This window comes from Ovis canadensis, chromosome 1 (genome assembly GCF_042477335.2).
Source record: "Ovis canadensis isolate MfBH-ARS-UI-01 breed Bighorn chromosome 1, ARS-UI_OviCan_v2, whole genome shotgun sequence".
Lineage (NCBI taxonomy): Eukaryota > Metazoa > Chordata > Mammalia > Artiodactyla > Bovidae > Ovis > Ovis canadensis.
The window spans coordinates 255,850,279-255,870,066 of NC_091245.1; the positions used below are offsets into that span (position 1 = coordinate 255,850,279).

Consider the following 19,788-nt stretch of genomic DNA (forward strand, 5'->3'; position numbering starts at 1 on the left):
TGAGAAATGCTTAAATGAGATAATCATAAACCAAAGTATGACTCAACAGTAATACTTGTATTGCTGGGAACTGGATTAACTCCCTGTCTGCGTTAATCATAATCAGCTGTATATTGAGGTTATTCCTTTGTGGTAATTTCAAGCATTATATCCTTCAGTTTTAAAATATACCTACAAAATCATGATGTAATTGATGTGTGACATAAATGTGACATAAATGATGCACATTTATTTTAGGGGTAACTTTTTATTTTGACAAGTGTTACATGAACTGTTTGATCTTTCAAACTTATTTCTATGGTATTAATGTAATTTTGTATTTGTTCAGTAATAACACTTAATGCATGTCCAACTTTTGCATAGGAACTATAGAGATCAACAAGGTTATAGCTCTAGACAGTGAATTTATATTCTAAATGATAAAATAACTTTGTAAACTAATAGCAGTAATACACTGACAACTTCAATAGTTAAAAAATATAAGACCCATGAGAACCCACAGGATGAGATCATTATCTGAGGTGTGCATGCTTCATACATCAGATAATGATTATTCAACTATTAAAATTAGATTTCCAATGATAAATAAAAGTTCAGTCATAAAATCTGGAAGGAGCTTATAGAGAAGATGATGTTTAACTTGTAGAGGAGGAGACAGTGAGATACAAACCTGGAAAAAGTGAAAATAGCCTTGTAGATTAGACTAAGGAGATTGTATTTAGTACTAATAAATAAGTCATGTCCAAAACATTGTTGTCCTCCTAAGCACATGAGACAGTGTCCTAGATCAATGCTAGAGATACAGAGATGATGCTGCCGCTGCTGCTGCTAAATCGCTTTAGTCATGTCTGACGCTGTGTGACCCCATAGACTGATGCCCACCAGGCTCCCCTGTCCCTGGGATTCTCCAGGCAAGAACACTGGAGTGGGTTGCCATTTCCTTCTCCAATGAATGGAAGTGAAAAGTGAAAGTGAAGTCGCTCAGTTGTGTCCGACTCCTAGTGACCCCATGGACTATAGCCTACCAGGCTCCTCCATCCATGGGATTTTCCAGGCAAGAGTACTGGAGTGGGTTGCCATTGCCTCTCCAGACACAGAGATGAGTAAGATTATAATAACATTTTTGTTGGATTGACTTGTAAAATTGTTCTTTCCAAATACATTTTTATATTGTTTCTTAATTAGTGTACATATATTTCTATGGGCATATGAATTTACTGATACTTTGGAAGTCTGAGGGTTTGCCAAAATTGAAAGAGTTAGTTTCAGCTTAATTAGCAGAGGTCTGATTCAGTTCAGTTCAGTCGCTCAGTTGTGTCCGACCCTTTGCGACCCCATGAATTGCAACACGCCAGGCCTCCCTGTCCATCACCAACTCCCGGAGTTCACTCAGACTCACATCCATCGAGTCAGTGATGCCATCCAGCTATCTCATCTGGTCTGATAGTAAAGAGCAATTTCTCTTTTGTGCATCATGGCAGACAGCCACAAAATCTTTCCTGTAAATAACCTTTATAGTTATTTTTGTTGTTTTTAAATGTACAGTATAATTTAAAAACAAAAGTTCAAAAGATATATTTAATAATATTAATGATAAAATGTAAAATACTCAGTTTTGTTTTATAAATACGTTTTCTACTGATCTTTCCAAAGATAAGAAGTATATCCTTTTCTTTGTTCCCATGACACACAGTTGTTATGCATTTTGACACTGTGAGGGAAAATTAAAATGCAGAACTCTACTGATTACTGTGATATGTGAAGTGACAGATGTTAAACACAGACTGTGACATTGTAATAATTTAGATAATGATACCCCAGAATTTTGGATTTCTTCTATTGATTTTAGGAACACAAAGATGTTGATGTGGATAGTTTCAAACACTTTTTAATGCATCCACCTAAAGAAATTATATGTCACTCAATACATACCAAAAAATGTACTTAATGTGTAAGATATGTAAATCTCCCAACTTCAGCTTAAGAACTGAACTATTAATACCTACTAAAATGCTTCTCATCAGAGGTAATCAATGTCTTGAGGTCAATAAGCATTTTTTTTCTTACAAACCCATTAATCATTTACCACTCCTCATGAAATGTTTGTGAGGATGCATGGATAGGAGTAGAGGCTAGACGTTTGGTAGCACTTCACTTAAATAGCTGATATCAGTGTGGAGCAGGACATATTTAAAAGGAGTGACATTGGTAGTCCCATTGCTGCTTTGACTTTATATATTTTCCTCATTTCTGTCTGTGCCTAAAGAAACAAAAGTTATCAAAGTTTATAATTAAGAAAAATATTGATAGGATCATTTAGTTACGTTTATAAATGTGAAAGTTTGGACTGTGAAGAAAGCTGAGCACTGAAGAATTGATGCTTTTGAACTGTGGTGTTGGAGAAGACTCTTGAGAGTCCCTTGGACTGCACGGAGATCCAACCAGTCCATCCTAAAGGAGATCAGTCCTGGGTATTCTTTGGAAGGACTGATGCTGAAGCTGAAACTCCAATAATTGGCCACCTTATGCGAAGAGCTGACTCATTGGAAAAGACGCTGATGCTGGGAGGAATTGGGGGCCGGAGGAGAAGGGGACGACAGACAATGAGATGGCTGGATGGCATCACTGACTCAATGGACATGAGTTTGGGTGAACTCCAGGAGTTGGTGATGGACAGGGAGGCCTGGTGTGCTGCGATTCATGGAGTCGCAAAGAGTCAGACAGGACTGAGTTACTGAACTGAACTGAATCATTATTCTGGGCCCATTTTGACAGTATCAGTTTTGAGGTAATTCATTTGTTCTACCAAGAAATATTTGACTGTCTGTTAACCATGCCAAAAATGGAAGATATAGCACTGAATAAACCAAAATCCCAGTCTTCATAGGAATTTTCATTTTATTCAGGGGAAAAGCTAATGAATGGCTATATATTAGCCAAAAGAGTATGGCCAATGATAATAAATGCTATGCAGAATAATAAATCAGAGAAGACCAAAGAAATTTGAAAAGGAAGGATTATTTTAAATACGATGGTCAGAAAAACCATGTTAAGTATGTAACCTTAAATAAAGACTTGAAGAAGGTGATGGAGCATGCAGGCATATATCTGGGGGAAGAGAAATCAATAAGGGCTAATGGCCCCTTGATAGAAGCATAACTAGGATATTAGACAACAGTGAAGTAAAGCACACTGATTTACATACTGCACTTGATTGTTGTGTTCTGAGGACTTTTTAAATATGAAATAGTTTTTCCATATTTTTTGTTATTTGCATCACATTAACTTTTAGATGACAACCTAGTTGTCATCTAAAACAATACCTCATATTTTTATTTGTTTTCCCTCCATGGTATCATTTAATTTATTCCTATAGTATAGCCTCCTAAAATATGGCCTCTATTTTGTAACTGAAAGTTAGGTCTAGTGACTTTGTTAAATTATATTTACATTCCTCGGAAAGATAATTTCATCAGTGATGCTGTATACTTCATATTTGGTCACAGTAGGTAGCTCATAATGTCAGGTTGCCCACTTATTATTCTAATTAAGCACTTGTTTAATTTAAGGTAATAACTCTTGAATCTTTTTGTGAAACTGCTTTTCCCTTTTTAAGTCTCAAATTATTTGGCACTTTATTAACATTTTGCTTATGTCAACTTGCCTCTTAATGGTTTTAGCATCCATTGACAGCGTGTTCCAGAAATTTTGTATGTATTTTGACTGTAGATAGCAGTGTGGTGTGCTGTCTAAAAATAGAATATTCTCTATCAATCATTTACGAACTAGAGGGTGTCATTCTCTTCTTACGGAGAAGGCAATGGCAACCCACTCCAGTACTCTTGCCTGGCAAATCCCATGGATGAAGGAGCCTGGTGTGCTGCCTTCTCTGGGGTTGCACAAAGTCAGACACGACTGAAACGACTTAGCAGTAGCAGCAGTCTCTTCTTATGGGGTATACTAATTAGGCATTCTTAAAAGTGTTATGCCTTCTGCAGGAGTCAGGGAGTAAAGAATTATTTGTTTCCTGTTGTGAGGAAACAGGTTCCACCCAGAAACAGAAAGTCATTTTTGTCCATTATTCACTTCAGTAGATTTTATTTCTTCAATTTTCAAATATTCATCACATCCCTCCCATTTTGTCTGTCATTATTGTTAGTATATTAAATGGTCTCTCCCCTCACACTTTTGGTTTTGGATTGACTGCAGTGGAGAGTCACCTTTGCTCTATTTCCTTCACCTTTTCCTCTATTTTTCACATTGGAACCAAAAATAAATTTTTAAAGCTCATAGCTGTTGATGAACATCCTTCAGTTCAGTTCAGTTGCTCAGTCGTGTCCGACTCTTTGCAACCCCGTGGACTGCAGCACGCCAATCCTCCCTGTCCATCACCAACTCCCGGAGTTTACTCATGTCCATTGAGTTGGTGATGCCATCCAATCATCTCATCCTCTGATGTCCCCTTCTCCTCCTGCCTTCAGTCTTTCCCAGCATCAGGGTCTTTTCAAATGAATCAGCTCTTCACATCAGGTGGCTAAAGCATTAGAGTTTCAGCCTCAGCATCAGTCCTTCCAGTGAATATTCAGGACTGATTTCCTTTAGGATGGACTGGTTGGATCTCCTTGGAGTCCAAGGGACTCTCAAGAGTCTTCTCCAACACCACAGTTCAAAAGCATCAGTTCTTCCGCGCTCAGCTTTCTAACTCTCACAGTTAGAGAGTCATAATCTAACTTTCACATCCATACATGACTACTGGAAAAACTATAGCTTTTACCACATGGACCTTTGTTGGCAAAGTAATGTCTCTGCTTTTTAATTCAGTGACCACCTGTTTTCTCCAAAGTAAAGTTTGGCTTCCTTACCTTTCTTTGATCCAACCCCATCTTTCTTCTTGGTTATAGAATCCAATTTAGATTCCAAAGTTAAAGCAGTTCTCTCCTCCCATTGTTGTACTTTTGTTTATAGGCCTTTGCTATTGTGATTACCTAGGAAAGGTGTTGACCCTGTTTTCCCTATCCAGTTGCTTCTGCAGAGAATTGACATTTTTTCCTAGTACTAAATACCCTTGTCACATTCCTATTATTGTATTTAATTCTTTTACAGTTTAATGTGTTCATCTTATCAATTAGTTTATTTAGGGGATTGGAGAAATGGGGAGAAGTTGATAAAAGAGTTTAAATTTCCACTTACAAGATGAATAAGTTCTAATGATTTAATGTACGGCAATAGTACGTGTTGCATACTTAAAACTTGCTAAGAGAGAAGATCTTAAATCTTATGTCACACATATGAAAAGTAATGGGATGGAGGTGTTACCTAATGGAGTGGTGATAAGCTTTGCAATATATGTGTATTAAATCAACATGTTGTATAACTTAAACTTACACAGAGTCATATATCAGTTATATCTCAATAAAAGTGTAAAAAAAAAATAGAGAGTAGAAATTCTTAGAAGAGTATCTTTGTTCTGGTTGTATGCCTGAGGACCTGGTACAGTGCCAGAGCTATTTGTTGCTTAATAAATGGTATGAAAAGATAAATGAGTGGGTGGATGGATAGTTTCTCCAAATAGTTGTTTGCAGATCATTGTTTTAAGCAATAGTGGTACATAGCCTCAGGCAAAGTCTATTGAAATTAGGTAACCAAAAGCTAGGTTTTACCAAATAGGTGAACTTTTTTATAACATTGTCCATCAGCTGGGTAAAAAATCAAATTATTCTTAGAAACTGTTTTATCTCTTTAAATATTTTAATTTGTGACCACATTGCGTTCTCAAATACCAAAGTCTTAGGAATTAGGCAGTTAGCCTTCCACCTCTGCTAACTGCATGAGTTCTGCCTTGCAGTGCACCTTTTACCTTTTAAGATTCTTAATATAATCCCAGTTAGAAGCTTACAATCTTCTAGTTCTCATTGTTGACTCTTGTCTCTGAAGCTTCACACCCTTACCTACCCACACCCGTCAGTGTTCCCAGAACTTCCAAAATAGGCATTTTCATTTTTTGTCTCTCATTTGGCAGCAAAAACAGAGTTTTTCTCCTTTGGAAGAGTATTCACTAGACAGCCTTTCTGTCCTCCAAAGCTACTGGAGTAAACCAGGTGACGCTCCATTGTAGAATAGAGAATATGTGGATTTACAAACCCAGAACCAGAGACTTGTAGCTGTGTGATCTGGGACAGGTTCTTTAGAACTTATTTTTCTCATCTTTATATGTACTATAGGATTCTTTTTTTCTACTCTTCTCCTAGCTGTAGTGGGTTTTTGCTGTGCCATGATGGTGAATCTCTGGCCCTCCCCCACAAGATTAAGGTTTCTGGCTTTTTTGGGAGAAAGGTCTAGAGAAGTGAGCTGTACGTCTTACCTTGCCCATAGCAATTGAGGATCATCCTCTCTGGCCTGCATCAAAATAGGTTCTGTCTTTTCTGTTGTCTCAGGCTTTTATTACCTGGTTGAAACCTGTGGTCAGCTGATAAAAAGAGATTTGGAGTGAGTGTGAATTCCTTGTCATTCTGCACTGACAAGCCTCCTGATGAAAGTGAAAGAGGAGAGTGAAAAAGTTTGCTTAAAGCTCAACATTCAGAAAACTTAGATCATGACATCTGGTCCTATTCCTTCATGAGAAATAGATAGAGAAACAGTGGCAGACTTTATTTGGGTGGCGGCAGGGGCTCCAAAATCACTGCAGATGGTGGCTGCAGCCATGAAATTAAAAGATGCTTACTCCTTGGTAGGAAAGTTACGACCAGCCTAGGCAGCATATTAAAAAGGAAAGACATTTCTTTGTCAACAAAGGTCTGTCTAGTGAAGGCTATGGTTTTGCCAGTAGTCATGTATGGAAGTGTAAGTTGGAATGTAAAAAAAAACTTAGCATGGAAGAATTGATGCTTTTGAACTCTGGTGTTAGAGAGGACTCTTGAGAGTCCCATGGACTCCAAGGAGACCCAACCAGTCCATCCTAAAGAAGATGAGTCCTGAGTGTTCATTGCAAGGACTGATGTTGAAGCTGAAACTCCAGTACTTTGGCCACCTGATGTGAAGAGCTGACTCATTTGAAAAGACCCTGATACTGGACAAGACTGAAGGTGGGAGAAGAAGGGAATGATAGAGGATGAGATGGTTGAATGGCATCACCGACTCAACGGACATGAGTTTGAGTAAACTCCAGAAGTTGGTGATGGACAGGGAGGCTGTTGTGCTGCAGTCCATAGGATCACAGAGTCGACACGACTGAGCGACTGACGTGAACTGAACTGATCGAGCTTAGTATCCCATGTAGTACTCATGTAATACCAAAATAAACTCTTTGCGGGGTATTTAACTTAAGTGCCAAGCTTTCCCCTTCTTTCTGTTCAAGGCTGTTGAGATTCTTTGAGATTCTTTGTTGTTGTAATTATCAAAGTGCTCTTTCATGGGACACCAACAGAGCTCAAGACCTCATTTGTGTCCAAATTTCCTAGCCGCATTTTGGCCTGTAAAAAACAAATAGCCACAAATTGAGAATAGTCTGATAACGAAGTTCACAGAATTTCTCACTCTCTGCCTTGTGAATTTCCATTTCTCCACCAAAATGTTTTAGGCTAGAGTGAGAAACCTCTGCTGGATTCAGCTGTCAGTTTTGTATTTTAAATAAGATGACACAATCTGGTGATACCAAGAGCCCATGGTAACCGGCTTTTTCTTGGAAAAGTTAATAAATTCAGTGCATAAACTATAGAGTTAAATGAAAGTTCATAGCAGAGTTAGAAGAAGTAGGGTTGAAATTTCATATGTGGGAAGTTAGTTATACTTTTGAAATGCTTAACTCTTTAAAGTGTCTTATTTAATATAATTGAAAGGTGCTGTTACACATATCATGATTAGTTTGATCTGAATTCAGTAGCAAATAATCCTTTCTAGTTAAACTTTTTTTTTTTCTTCTTTACTTTAAATTACCTCAACTAGTTCCCAAGTACAATAAAACTTAAACTATTATTTTGAATGAATGGCTTAGAATAATGAATTAAATACCGGTTGTGACCCCACGGACTGCAGCCTACCAGGTTCCTTTGTCCATAGCATTTTCCAGGCAAGAGTACTGGAGTGGGTTTCCAGTGCCTTTTCCGAATAACAATTTTGAACTTACTAACAATTATTCAGTTGGGGCAGATCAAAACAAGCAAAAAGGAGAAAGCCATCATGTACCTCTTGATATCTGTCCACATATACTTTGAGAAAAAGTGTTCCTTTTCCAGTAGGAGGAAAAAAGAAATCAAACTGGATATCATATATTATATTTAATATGTTACTTTTTCTTTTTATCCCTTTTAGGACAGTGGTGATTATCCCCTTACCATGCCTGGACCTCAGTGGAAAAAATTTCGTTCAAACTTTTGTGAATTTATTGGAGTCCTGATTCGACAGTGTCAATATAGCATAATTTATGATGAGTATATGATGGACACAGTAATCTCGCTTTTGACTGGTTTGTCAGACTCCCAGGTCAGAGCTTTTAGGCATACAAGTACTCTTGCTGGTAAGTAACTAACGCTTTATTTCCTTTTCATTTAGTTTTGTTAAATATATTCCATTCCAGTTAAGCTTTATTTAGATTAAATATTAATTTAAATTAATTACTTTACTCTTGAAAAACACAATTTTTCTCCAAAATTTGCATGAATGGTTTGTATTCTCTGTTGAAGTAAAATGTGTGCTTATTTTAATAACTGACATTTGTTAGTCTTGAGAATGAAAATTGAAATTTTCTGATGAACGTTACCAAATCTCTTTCTGAATGTATAGTTATTTTCTTGCATTTTTATTTTATAACCAAATAAGTTGTAGGGGTCCAGCAGGCCATATTCTTTGATAAAACCAAATAATAGTTGAAATTCCAAATTCACAGGTTTTTTCCTACTTAATTACATGGTTTCATTGTTACTATACATAAATATGTAAATATTTGTTTATATATATATATATTTTCTAAAGAGTTCCATCTAATTGTAATAGGTAATTGTGACCTAGTAGGATTCTTTCTATTCCTAGTGGTATAATAACTTAAATGTAGTGTTTCTAAAATCAGTTGAAGTAGGTAGACTAAGTCCTGAGGAACTGATAGATTCTCATTTTCCCTTTTGCTTCTGTTTTAGAATTATCTATGTAACTTCTGAGTCAAGTATATTCATTTTCCCCTTGTTTTCCTCTAACAAGATAATTTTGTTAATTTAGCTGTTCTGAATTTTTCAACGATTTAAACTGTGTTTACCTACAATGACTAAATGACTATTCTTTTTCTCTTATATATATGTGCATGTTTATAAAGAAACTGTGTGTTTGCATAAACATATATTTAAATATTCCCAAATTACATCCCTTTTAGTAGCAATATCTGACTATATTCAACTTACACACAGTACCATGACAAAAATGAGATTTAAGAGTGTCCCTTTCCTATTTATTTGGTAAAGAGGCAGATCTTTTACTTAATTTTATCTTTTTTATAAAGGTAAAATCACAGTTTATTGTTGAAAAAATTTTCTGTATGGAACAAACATCAAGTACATTTTATTCTGTGTTTTGGGAGACTTTGTAGCTTTTTTGACAAGGTACTATAAATATACTACTTATTACTTAAAAGTTCCCTGATACTATATATTTTTTCTAATTTCATGACTTTTATTATTTTCTGCCCTTTATATGTACTTTTTTCTTTTCTTTATATTTTCTATTTACTTTTCAATCTGTCATTCTTCTGTCTGTGTACAGCAATTCCCTTTTATTTAGCTATTTTTCAGATGCATTGTACCAAGAAAAATAGGAGATTAATGTTAAGTTTATCCTTATTTTTCAAAAGCTAACCTATTTTTCAAGTTATTCTCAAATTTACTTCAGAATACTATGGTAATTTCTCTGTGTACATTAATGAACATGTCTTCCAAAGTTCAGTTTCATAAAAAGTGAGATACCAGTCCTACCCTTCAACAAAGTGTGGAAATCTTGCTGAGAATTTAATTCCAGGCTGGATGATAATTTCCATCTTTTCAAGGATTATTTTCTTTTCATCTTTAATCTCTTCTCTGGTTCTCCTCCCCCACCCCCTTTTTTTTTCTTTTATGGTATGTGTATGAGGGATAGATTTAAAGATAATCATTTTTATTCACTTTGCAGGACGAGTCTTGGGGACTAGATAAAATGGGCAGGAACATTTAATCCTCTGCTTCAAAGACTATGTGCATGGACAGTTACAAGGCAGTTATGGCCAGATATGATTATCGGCTTTGGAATAAAATGCTCCTTGACATTGCTTATATCTTAGCTGAGAAGAGAGACAATCAGGTTAGTTGTTTTCTAGGGTACAGACAAGATAAGTTTTAGAGCTTCATAAGTCATCAGAGTGATCTTATCAGTAGTACTTTTAATCTGTTTACCAATATCCCGTTTTCTTGTTGTTAATTAATAGTGTGTCCCAATTTGTTAGTGTTTATGCATTGCATTTAATTGTATATTTTGCCACATTTTTATTAAAATTTTTCATCATTTTGTAGTTTTTCAGGTTTGTCTATTCTCCAGGTAGAAGTAGTTTCATTTTCCATTAGTGATAAACTGAACTTTGCCTTTTATTTTTGGAATTCTTTTTACCATTAAATTGAAACAGACTGTTAACATAACTGTTAACCATTAAATTGAAACAGACTGTTAACATAACTGTAAAAAATAACAGATTTTATATTATATTTTCCTTATTTTTTTCTATTCTTTTAATTGTACTTGTAAAGCATACTCTCTTGTTTTTTTGATTTATCTTCAGTAAAGAAGCTTACTTTGTAGTAAACTTTTCATTAACAATCTTCATAGTTACGTGCCTTTGTTGTCAAGGTACATAGATAAATAGATAGCTAAATAGTTAAGACATATTAGAACATAGTTTGTGGAATTAATATATATAAGTAATATTTTAGTGGATTTACAATCTGAGATTGGCCATATTTTCTTTCTCCAATTTCATGAAATTTTCATGAAAAAATGTTTTTCTCCTCCAGGTCAAAAATTAAGTAGGATTCCCTTTGTTTTACCACTTTGTTCTTTGGTATTATAAAGATAATGCTACTCTCAAAGGATCTATTTTTCAGATTTATATTATACTCAGTCATTGCTGTTATAATCTCTGACAGTACTTTAGAAATTGACTTTAAAATTTTGTTAGATGGCAAGATGAGTAATGTTGGCTTACCTTTTTTATTTTTTGCTCTTCTCTCACCTACATAATTTTCTACATTAGAAATAGATTAATAATGACTGTGTCGCTTCTAAGGTAAAAATGCTAATTTGAACAAAGAAGGATTAACCGTACAGAATGTTATTAATAGCAACATGATGATTGGTTCTGTTCTATTTTTTCTAAAATGAATTATGAAAAAATTAGAAAATATGGTTAAAATCATCATATGATAGGTGCCCTCATTATGCTGGAAGGTTATCATTATTTAACAATAATGGATGCTTCTCAGACTCTTGGAGAAGTAAACATTTCTTTTATATCTCATTGTTTAACATCATTATGTTGGTATATGATTGATTTTTATATTGATGTATGATTTGTTATTGATTAGCACTTTTTACCAAGTCAGCATCTCTGGACTTTTACTGAGGCAAGACAAGCTATATGAAATTTCTTTGTTCTCCTGTCATAGACAAAAATAATTTTATCTCAGTAAATTGATCTTTTCTTTGGCTTTCAGTTGCTGAAACCATATAATATAGGGTTCATAGAATGGGTTCTGAACGAGATTGTCTGAATACATATCCTTTTCTGTGTTTTACTAATTGGGTAATTTTGACAAGTCCATAATTTATTTGGCCTCACTTTCTTCATATGCAAAATGGGAAGTTGATAACTATCTCATTAAAAGAAATTAGGAAAGCATGAATGATGCCTGACATTTAGTAAACTAGTGCTATTATTCTGTAACTACAAAAAATGCCAGTAGTATTTGCAGCATTTCCCTTCATTCATGTCTTTTTCCCTCAGAATTTATTGAACACCTACTATTTTAGTAATAGAAGACATTATAGATGGGGAAATCAGAAACAAACATGTAAATACACAGATCTTTCAAAAACTATTATTAGGAAAACTAACAGTATGCACTTTAATTTTATTTGTCTTTTGGCTCTTCAGTGCCAAATTCTGTTTATTAAATTCAGTAGCTATTTTATGACTCTTAACCAAATTGTATATGAATTTCTATATGGTAGACTTCTGGTATTCTAGGATTAGTGCCCAATAATTGACCAAATAATACAAGTGCCACTATATATCATGTAACTGTATACATAAAATATAGTAAACTTTTTAAATGTAATTTGCTCTTTCAAATCAAAATATAGATAATTAGAGTAATGAAGAAGTATCATTTTCTTAGAATTATCTCTTATTTTCTATCACCAGGTATGAAAATTAGTTTTCTTTGGGGAGCTAGGAAGTTACGATTTTTAAAATCATTTTATAAGCATGTCCTTTCTATATCAACTTAGTGACTTTGGGCAAGTTATTTAACTTTGGTGCCTTACTGTCCTCATCTGTATAGTATTAATATAAATAGTCCCATTTTATTAGGAGTGTTGTGAGGCTTAAATGAAATAATTTGTGTTAAATGTTTTCTGTATACAAGTCATTCAGTGTCTGATGTTATAATTATGATATAATGACAAAGCTTGCTTGGTTTGACTCTAAAGCAGGCAGAGAAACTGAGAAAATCTAGATTTTCCATCAGTGCTTTCATATTACACATGTAAACATTTTCTGTAGATATAAAATTACACATACAACTTAACAAATTCAGAAAAGGAGAAAACTACAAAAGTAAAAATCAGCCATAATCATACCACTTCTTAATTTTGCCATGACATGTTGGTGTTTCTAGTTTTTTCCTCATATACATATAAGAATTTTTTATTTTTAAACAAATAATAGGATATCAGTTTTGTGGAATGCGTTTTCTGTGCTTTAAATTTTTATAATTACGTTTAATATAGCAGCCTCATCTTCTAAAATCTAGATGTCCTTTAACTACTGTAGCTTTTTTGCCATTATTTGGATCCTTTGTCTTCTGTTGGATCTCCTACCTTTTGCCTTGGCTTTTTTTTTTTTAATTTAGCCTCTTCTTTTTGGGTAGCATGTCTTTTGATAGCTTCTTGAGAAAAAGAGCATTGGGAAAGTATATATTTTAGATTTTACATATCTGAGAAATACATTATATTCTTATGTTTAGTTTGCCCAGTACAGAATTCATCAGTGAAGATTTTCATGAGAATTTTTCATCTTGTTTCCAAATTTCCCATTCATTACTCTCCGCTGAATATATTTTACTTGGATGTTAATCTGTTGAATCAGTCCTAAGTTTCTTGTTATTTCTTTTTCAGTTTTCATTCCTTACTTTTTGTTCACTTTGCTTGTATTTCTTCAACTTTATTGAGGTAATTTTCATTATCTTTTTAAATCTTCTAAGAGTTCTTTTCCATTCTCCATGTCGTTTTTTAACATTATCATGGATGTAACATTTTCTCTTATCTCTTTGACAGTGTTATTACTCAAAAGTTTTGTTTTTGTTTTTTTTGGTGCCCCATTCTGACCTCTTTTTCAATTCTCTTTTATGAGTTTCTTTCATGGGAAGCTTTCCTTAAGTATCCGTTGGCTCTCTAGTCATTGTTAACAATGAGACACTAAAGAACTGATTGCCTGTGTGTGTGTTGTGTTTGACAGGCAGTGGCAATGACTTTAACCTTTTTGGTGATCATCATTGTCGGGTGGTCCTGTGGTCACTTACCGTTTTCATTATGAACCATAAAGGGTTGGTGTTGATAATTCTTTTCCCTGGGGAAGTTCAGCTCCTTTGTAGAAGGATCTTTCAGTCTCAGGTCTGGTTGCTGTGTACCATTTGGGAGTTATACAGGGTGAAGGAGCACCTAGGGCACTCTGCAATTCACATGTATCCCTCCTCTGTATCTGATGAATCCAAATCTCTTGTTTATGTTCTTTAGGGAATAAACTTTTTTAACTTCTAAGATGAGTTTGTGTTGGAGAAATTACATGACTGCCTTGGTTCAAGTAGAGATTTAATTGCTTATTATACAGACTTTGAAATGCTCCTGTTTTTAGACCTTATTTCACTCCATCTTCTGTAAAAGCCAGTACTTCTCCAATTCCTTAATGCTTCTGGTTTCTACAGAGTAAAACTGCTTTGTTTTTGTCTTTTTTCTTTAAATAGAGTTGTCAAGCTTTTTTGACCATTTAGTTTGATTTGAATACTTCATCCATCTGCTTTTCATATACATATATTAACATATTATGGTTTGGCATTCCAAGTGTTTTTCTGGATTTATTGGGGATGAAAATTGTTTTCTCATTATTTTGGTTGGATTTTTAAGAGATAAAAGATTTATTAAATATTCTTTGTAAAGTGGAAGCTTGTAAACCTTTTTTTAAAAAATAAGTATTTTAAAACTAATGAAGAAACATGATTACAATGGAATACTCTTCAGCCTTAAAAAAATAATGAAGTAATGCCATTTACAGCAACATGGGTAGACCTAGTGATCAGAAAGACATATGGTATGTGATGCACATGAGCTTATTTAGAAAGCAGAAACAGACTCACATACAGAAGAAATTTATGATTGGGAATGGGAGTGGGGGATAAATTAGGAGTTTGAGATTTGCAGATACAAGCTACTATATATAAAACAGACAACAAGGTTATACTGTATAGCACAGAGAATTATATTTACTATCCTGTAAACATTATATAAAATATATTATGTAAACATACATAATATATTTTATATGTAAAATGTAAAATAATGGATTTTATATGTAAAAATAAAATATTATGGAAAAGAATATGTATGTATGTGCATAGCTGAATCACTTTCCTGTACACTAGAAACTAACATCAGAGAAGGCAATGGCACCCCACTCCAGTACTCTTGCCTGGAAAATCCCATGAACGGAGGATCCTGGTGGGCTGCAGTCCATGGGGTCACTGAGAGTTGGACACGACTCAGTGACTTCCCTTTCACTTTTCACTTTCATGCATGGAGAAGGAAATGGCAACCCACTCCAGTGTCCTTGCCTGGAGAATCGCAGGGACAGTGGAGCCTGGTGGCCTGCTGTCTGTGGGGTCGCACAGAGTCGGACACGACTGAAGCGACTTAGCAGCAGCAGGAGCAGCAGCAGCAGCAGCAGCAGAAACTAACATGGTAAATCAATGATACTTCAATTTTTAAAACAGGAAGATAATCTTATCTCTCTTTAAAATTTAGTTTTGTCCCAATATCAAACATTTTAGAGTTTGCAGTAATATTTTTCAAAAGTGTGGTAGGTATCACTAAATTTAAGGGCAGATTTTTAGTTTTCATTTTTATATTTAAGAAAACATAATTGCAAATTGTTGAATAATGATTAAATGGCCAGTGTCCATAATCTTAATTTCAGCCATCCTATTTGTTGATACCTTTTGTCCCTGTTTTTGTTTTATATGTTCCCAGCTCCAGTATTATTTTTCCTCTGCTAGGCTGTTTAATTCCTGATCCTCTTTGTTTAGTGCTCTTAATGTCTTTACTTCCTCTACTTTCCTAGCTTAATTCTGTTACCCAGATTAATTATAATCATGTCCTTCTCATGAAGGACTCTTAACATCCTTGCCTATTTGCCCTCTATTGTATCGCTTAGGAAAACCTCATATTATCACCTGCTCCATAATTGCACCAATGGAGTTGAAAGTGAGTGTAGAAAAACAAATAATGACTGGGCTTTTTACATTTTTCTCTCATTTCTACCTAGCAATCCTATTACAGTATTTTATGTCATGGATATTGCTTTCTTCTAATATTATTTCATACCTTCTCCTCAAACCTGTAATGTCTGCTGTCCTCTTTTCTTCACACTTGGCTGATTATAGGAACAGAATAGAATCCTTCAAGGATTAAGTTTGCTTGTTTTAGCTGTACCTGTATACATATACTCTGCCTTTTCTCTTATGAGGGTGCTATCTACCTAAGATCAATCCTTGTACTTGTGCAGTGGATCTAATCCCTGTTCACTACCTCAAGAAGTTCTCTCTCTCTCAGGCTTCAATTTCCCCACACCCTTTATCATTATATTATATGCTGTAACAGCCCTTATCTTTTAGAAACACTTTGTATCAGTTACGGCTCTTCAGAAACAGAACCACTGGAAAATATACTTTGTTACTTGCTTATTTATTTGCATAATACAACCATTAAGCTATGTAGTGTGTGTGTGTGTATATGTGTATATATATATATATGTATATATATATATGCTAAGACAGAAAGATTTCTTTTAGTGAATGACACACACAGTTTTGGAGCGGGCTATTTTAAAATCTGTAGGGCAGACCTACAGGGAAGGCAGGAGTTGTACAGTCTTGAAGGAGAAATTGCTTCTCCAGAACCCCTCTGTTTTCGCCCGTAAGGTATTCAGCTGATTGGATGAGGCCACCACATTATTGAGGATAGTCTCCTTTACTTATAGATGTTAAGTTTATCTACAAAATAACTTCGCAGTAACACCTGCATTACTGTTTGTTTAAATAACTGGATACCATAGCCTAGCCAGAAAGCAGTGTCTGACTTTATTTTTCTGGGCTCCAAAATCACTGCAGATGGTGACTGCAGCCATGAAATTAAAAGACGCTTACTCCTTGGAAGGAAAGTTATGACTAGCCTAGATAGCATATTCAAAAGCAGAGACATTACTTTGCCAACAAAGGTCTATCTAGTCAAGGCTATGGTTTTTCCAATAGTCATGTATGGATGCGAGAGTTGGACTGTAAAGAAAGCTGAGCACTGAAGAGTTGATGCTTTTGAATTGTGGTGTCGGAGAATACTCTTGAGAGTCTACTCTTGAGAGTCCCTTGGACTGCAAGGAGATCCAACCAGTCCATCCTAAAGGAGATCATTCCTGGGTGCTATTGGAAGGACTGATGCTGAAGCTGAAACTCCAGTACTTTGGCCACCTGATGCTAAGAGCTGACTCTAGAAAAGACCCTGATGCTGGGAAATATTGGGGGCAGGAGGAGAAGGGGATGACAGAGTATGAGATGGTTGGATGGCATCACAGTGGACATGGGTTTGGGTGGACTCCAGGAGTTGGTGATGGACAGGGAGGCCTGGCATGCTGCAGTTCATGGGGTCACAAAGAGTCGGACATGACTGAGTGACTGAACTGAACTGATAGCCTAGCTAAGTTGATACCTAATACTGACCATCCCACCATCCCTTGTTTCCACATGCTCCTTAGCTACATTCCTATTTTTCTCCTTTTCTTTATAGCAAATGTCAAAGAATCATTTCTGTTTACTGTCTCTACTCACTCTCCTCTTACTCTCTTTAAACCCACTCAAGCAGGGTTTTTATCTCTACCTCTTCACTGCCTTTGCTCTTGTTGAGGTCGGCAGTTACCTTCTTAGTGTCCTAATCACTGGGCAGTTCCATTGTTACCTTTCTCTCTCTTGAAAGACATAGCTACTTCTTCCTTCTTAAAATGCTATTTTGATGGATCTTAGAAAGCTAAGCTGTAAATACTGAATTATTTGAGGACTCAATCTAAAGATCTTTTCATTCTTGTATATCTTTATTCACTCCTCAGTGAATAAAGTGAAAACAAATTCCATGTCTTTATTATTTCTACTAGAAAATAATTATGGTAGGAGAGTAATGCTGTCATTTGATTTAAAATTCCAGATTTATAAATGTTATATGGTAAAATGTCACTCTTCTACCTGTGGCTCTCAGGCAACAAATACGCTTCTCTGGATGCATCCAAAATTTCCTGTTTCTAATATATCTTTCCAATGATATTTTATGAATATGATAGTAAATGCATATTTAGTGAGAGGCAGTATGGTATAGTGGTTAAAAGCTTCGACCTTGGAGCATGATGGCTGCAATCAAATTATATCTCTGCCAGCTACTGGCTGTGTAATTTCCAAATCTCTAATCTGTACCTCAGATTTCTCTTATATAAGAAAGAAATAATTATAGTACTTGATAGAGTTATGAGGTACAAATGAATAAGTGTGTAAAAGAGCTTAGAAGACTGGCATATCATAATAAATAATGCATTCCTTCTTTATGCATAAATGATAGTATAATATACACACTGACAATCATCTTTTTTTCCTCCATTAACAAGTGTATCGGTAGACTTCTTTTCAGCATACAAATCATGCCTCATTTGTTTCCAGTGACTAAATTGTAGCTCATTGAATCAATATGACATCCAGTTTAATGGCTTTAGAAACTAGTATTTTGATGATGATGTATATATGTTAACCATCTCCACTTGTTGTTTAGTTGCTAAGTCGTGTCCATCTCCTTTTGCAATCCCATGGACTGAGGCCCACCAGGCTTCTCTGTCCATGGGATTTCCATGCAAGACTACTATAACATCTGGAAATTTCCTTCTCCAGATGATCTTCCTGACCCAGGGATCGAATCTGCACCTTCTACCTTGGCAGGCGGGTTCTTTACCACTGAGCCATGTGGAAAGCCCTGTTTCCACTTAGATACTTAATAAGCACAAGACTTTCCAATTTCCCTTGCATTTGCTGTTTCTCTAATTTCCTATATTATCATATTCTTTCAGCTTTACCTTGGAAATATATTTCGGATCTGATTTTCTCTCTACCTCTTGCTGCCACTCTAATCAAAGCCAGAATTGCTTTACTGAGTTGCTTAAGGCCAAAAACTTGAGAATCAGCTTAATAAGGTTTTGACAAAATATGTGCAGCTCTTTTTCAGTGTTCTATTTGGTCTTCCTTCTTCCACCTTTACTCCTCTATAAATGTTCACACAGCATTTTAAAAAATAAATCAGGCTATTTCTCACCCACACCAAAATTTCCAGTGAGTCAGTCATATCTCCTTTAGATTTCATTCTTGTGTTCTAACTAGTTCCTAGTAAAACTCTTGTAACCTTGCCTTTTCATTTCCTCCTCAGCCTTGTCTCTTGCTTATTTCTATGCTTCAGCCACACTAAATATGTTGCTCTTTTTATGAACAGTTTACCTCATAACCTTTGGACCTTTTATTCCTTTTCCCTGGGACACAATTCTGTTATAAAATCTTGTTCATCACCTCAGTTTATGCTTAATTATGAGCCCTTCAGAGAAGCCTAGCTAGCTTGTTTGCTCTCTGTCCTTTTTTGTTGTTGTTTTCAGTTGCTCATTCATGTCCAACTCTTTGTGACCCTGTGAACTGTAGCACACTAGGCTTCCCTGTCCTTTCCTGTCTCCAGGAGTTTGCTCAAACTTATGTTCATTGAATTGATGATGCCATCCATATCTCATCCTCTTTTGCCCCCTTCTCCTGCCGTCAGTGTTTCCCAGCATCAGGGTCTTTTCCAATGAATTGGCTCTTCACGTCAGGTGGCCAGAGTATTGGAGCTTCACCATTTGTCCTTCCAATGAATATTCAGGATTGATTTCCTTTAGGATTGACTGGTTTGAACTCCTTGCTATCCAAGGGTCTCTCAAGAATCTTCTCTAGCACCGCAATTTGAAAGCATCAATTCTTTGGCACTCAGCCTTCTTTATGTTAAGCTCTCACATCCGTATACATGACTGCTAGAAAAACCATAGCTTTGACTACGCATACCTTAGTCGGAAAAGTGATGTGTCTGCTTTTTAATACACTGCCTAGGTTTGTCATACCTTTTCTTCCAAGGAGCAAGCGTCTTTTAATTTCATGGCTGCATTCACTGTCTACAGTGATTTTGGAGCCCAAG

General features: G+C 35.4%; 1 protein-coding gene across 1 annotated transcript in view; it reads left to right on the plus strand.

The window, feature by feature from the left end:
- The window catches only part of STAG1 (STAG1 cohesin complex component), a 472,075-nt gene that overhangs the window by 283,708 nt on the left and 168,579 nt on the right, over positions 1-19,788 (plus strand). Inside the window, exon 7 of the mRNA XM_069564764.1 lies at positions 8,308-8,512. Within this exon, the coding sequence (XP_069420865.1) occupies positions 8,308-8,512 (205 nt within the window). The remainder of the gene's footprint in view (positions 1-8,307; positions 8,513-19,788) is intronic.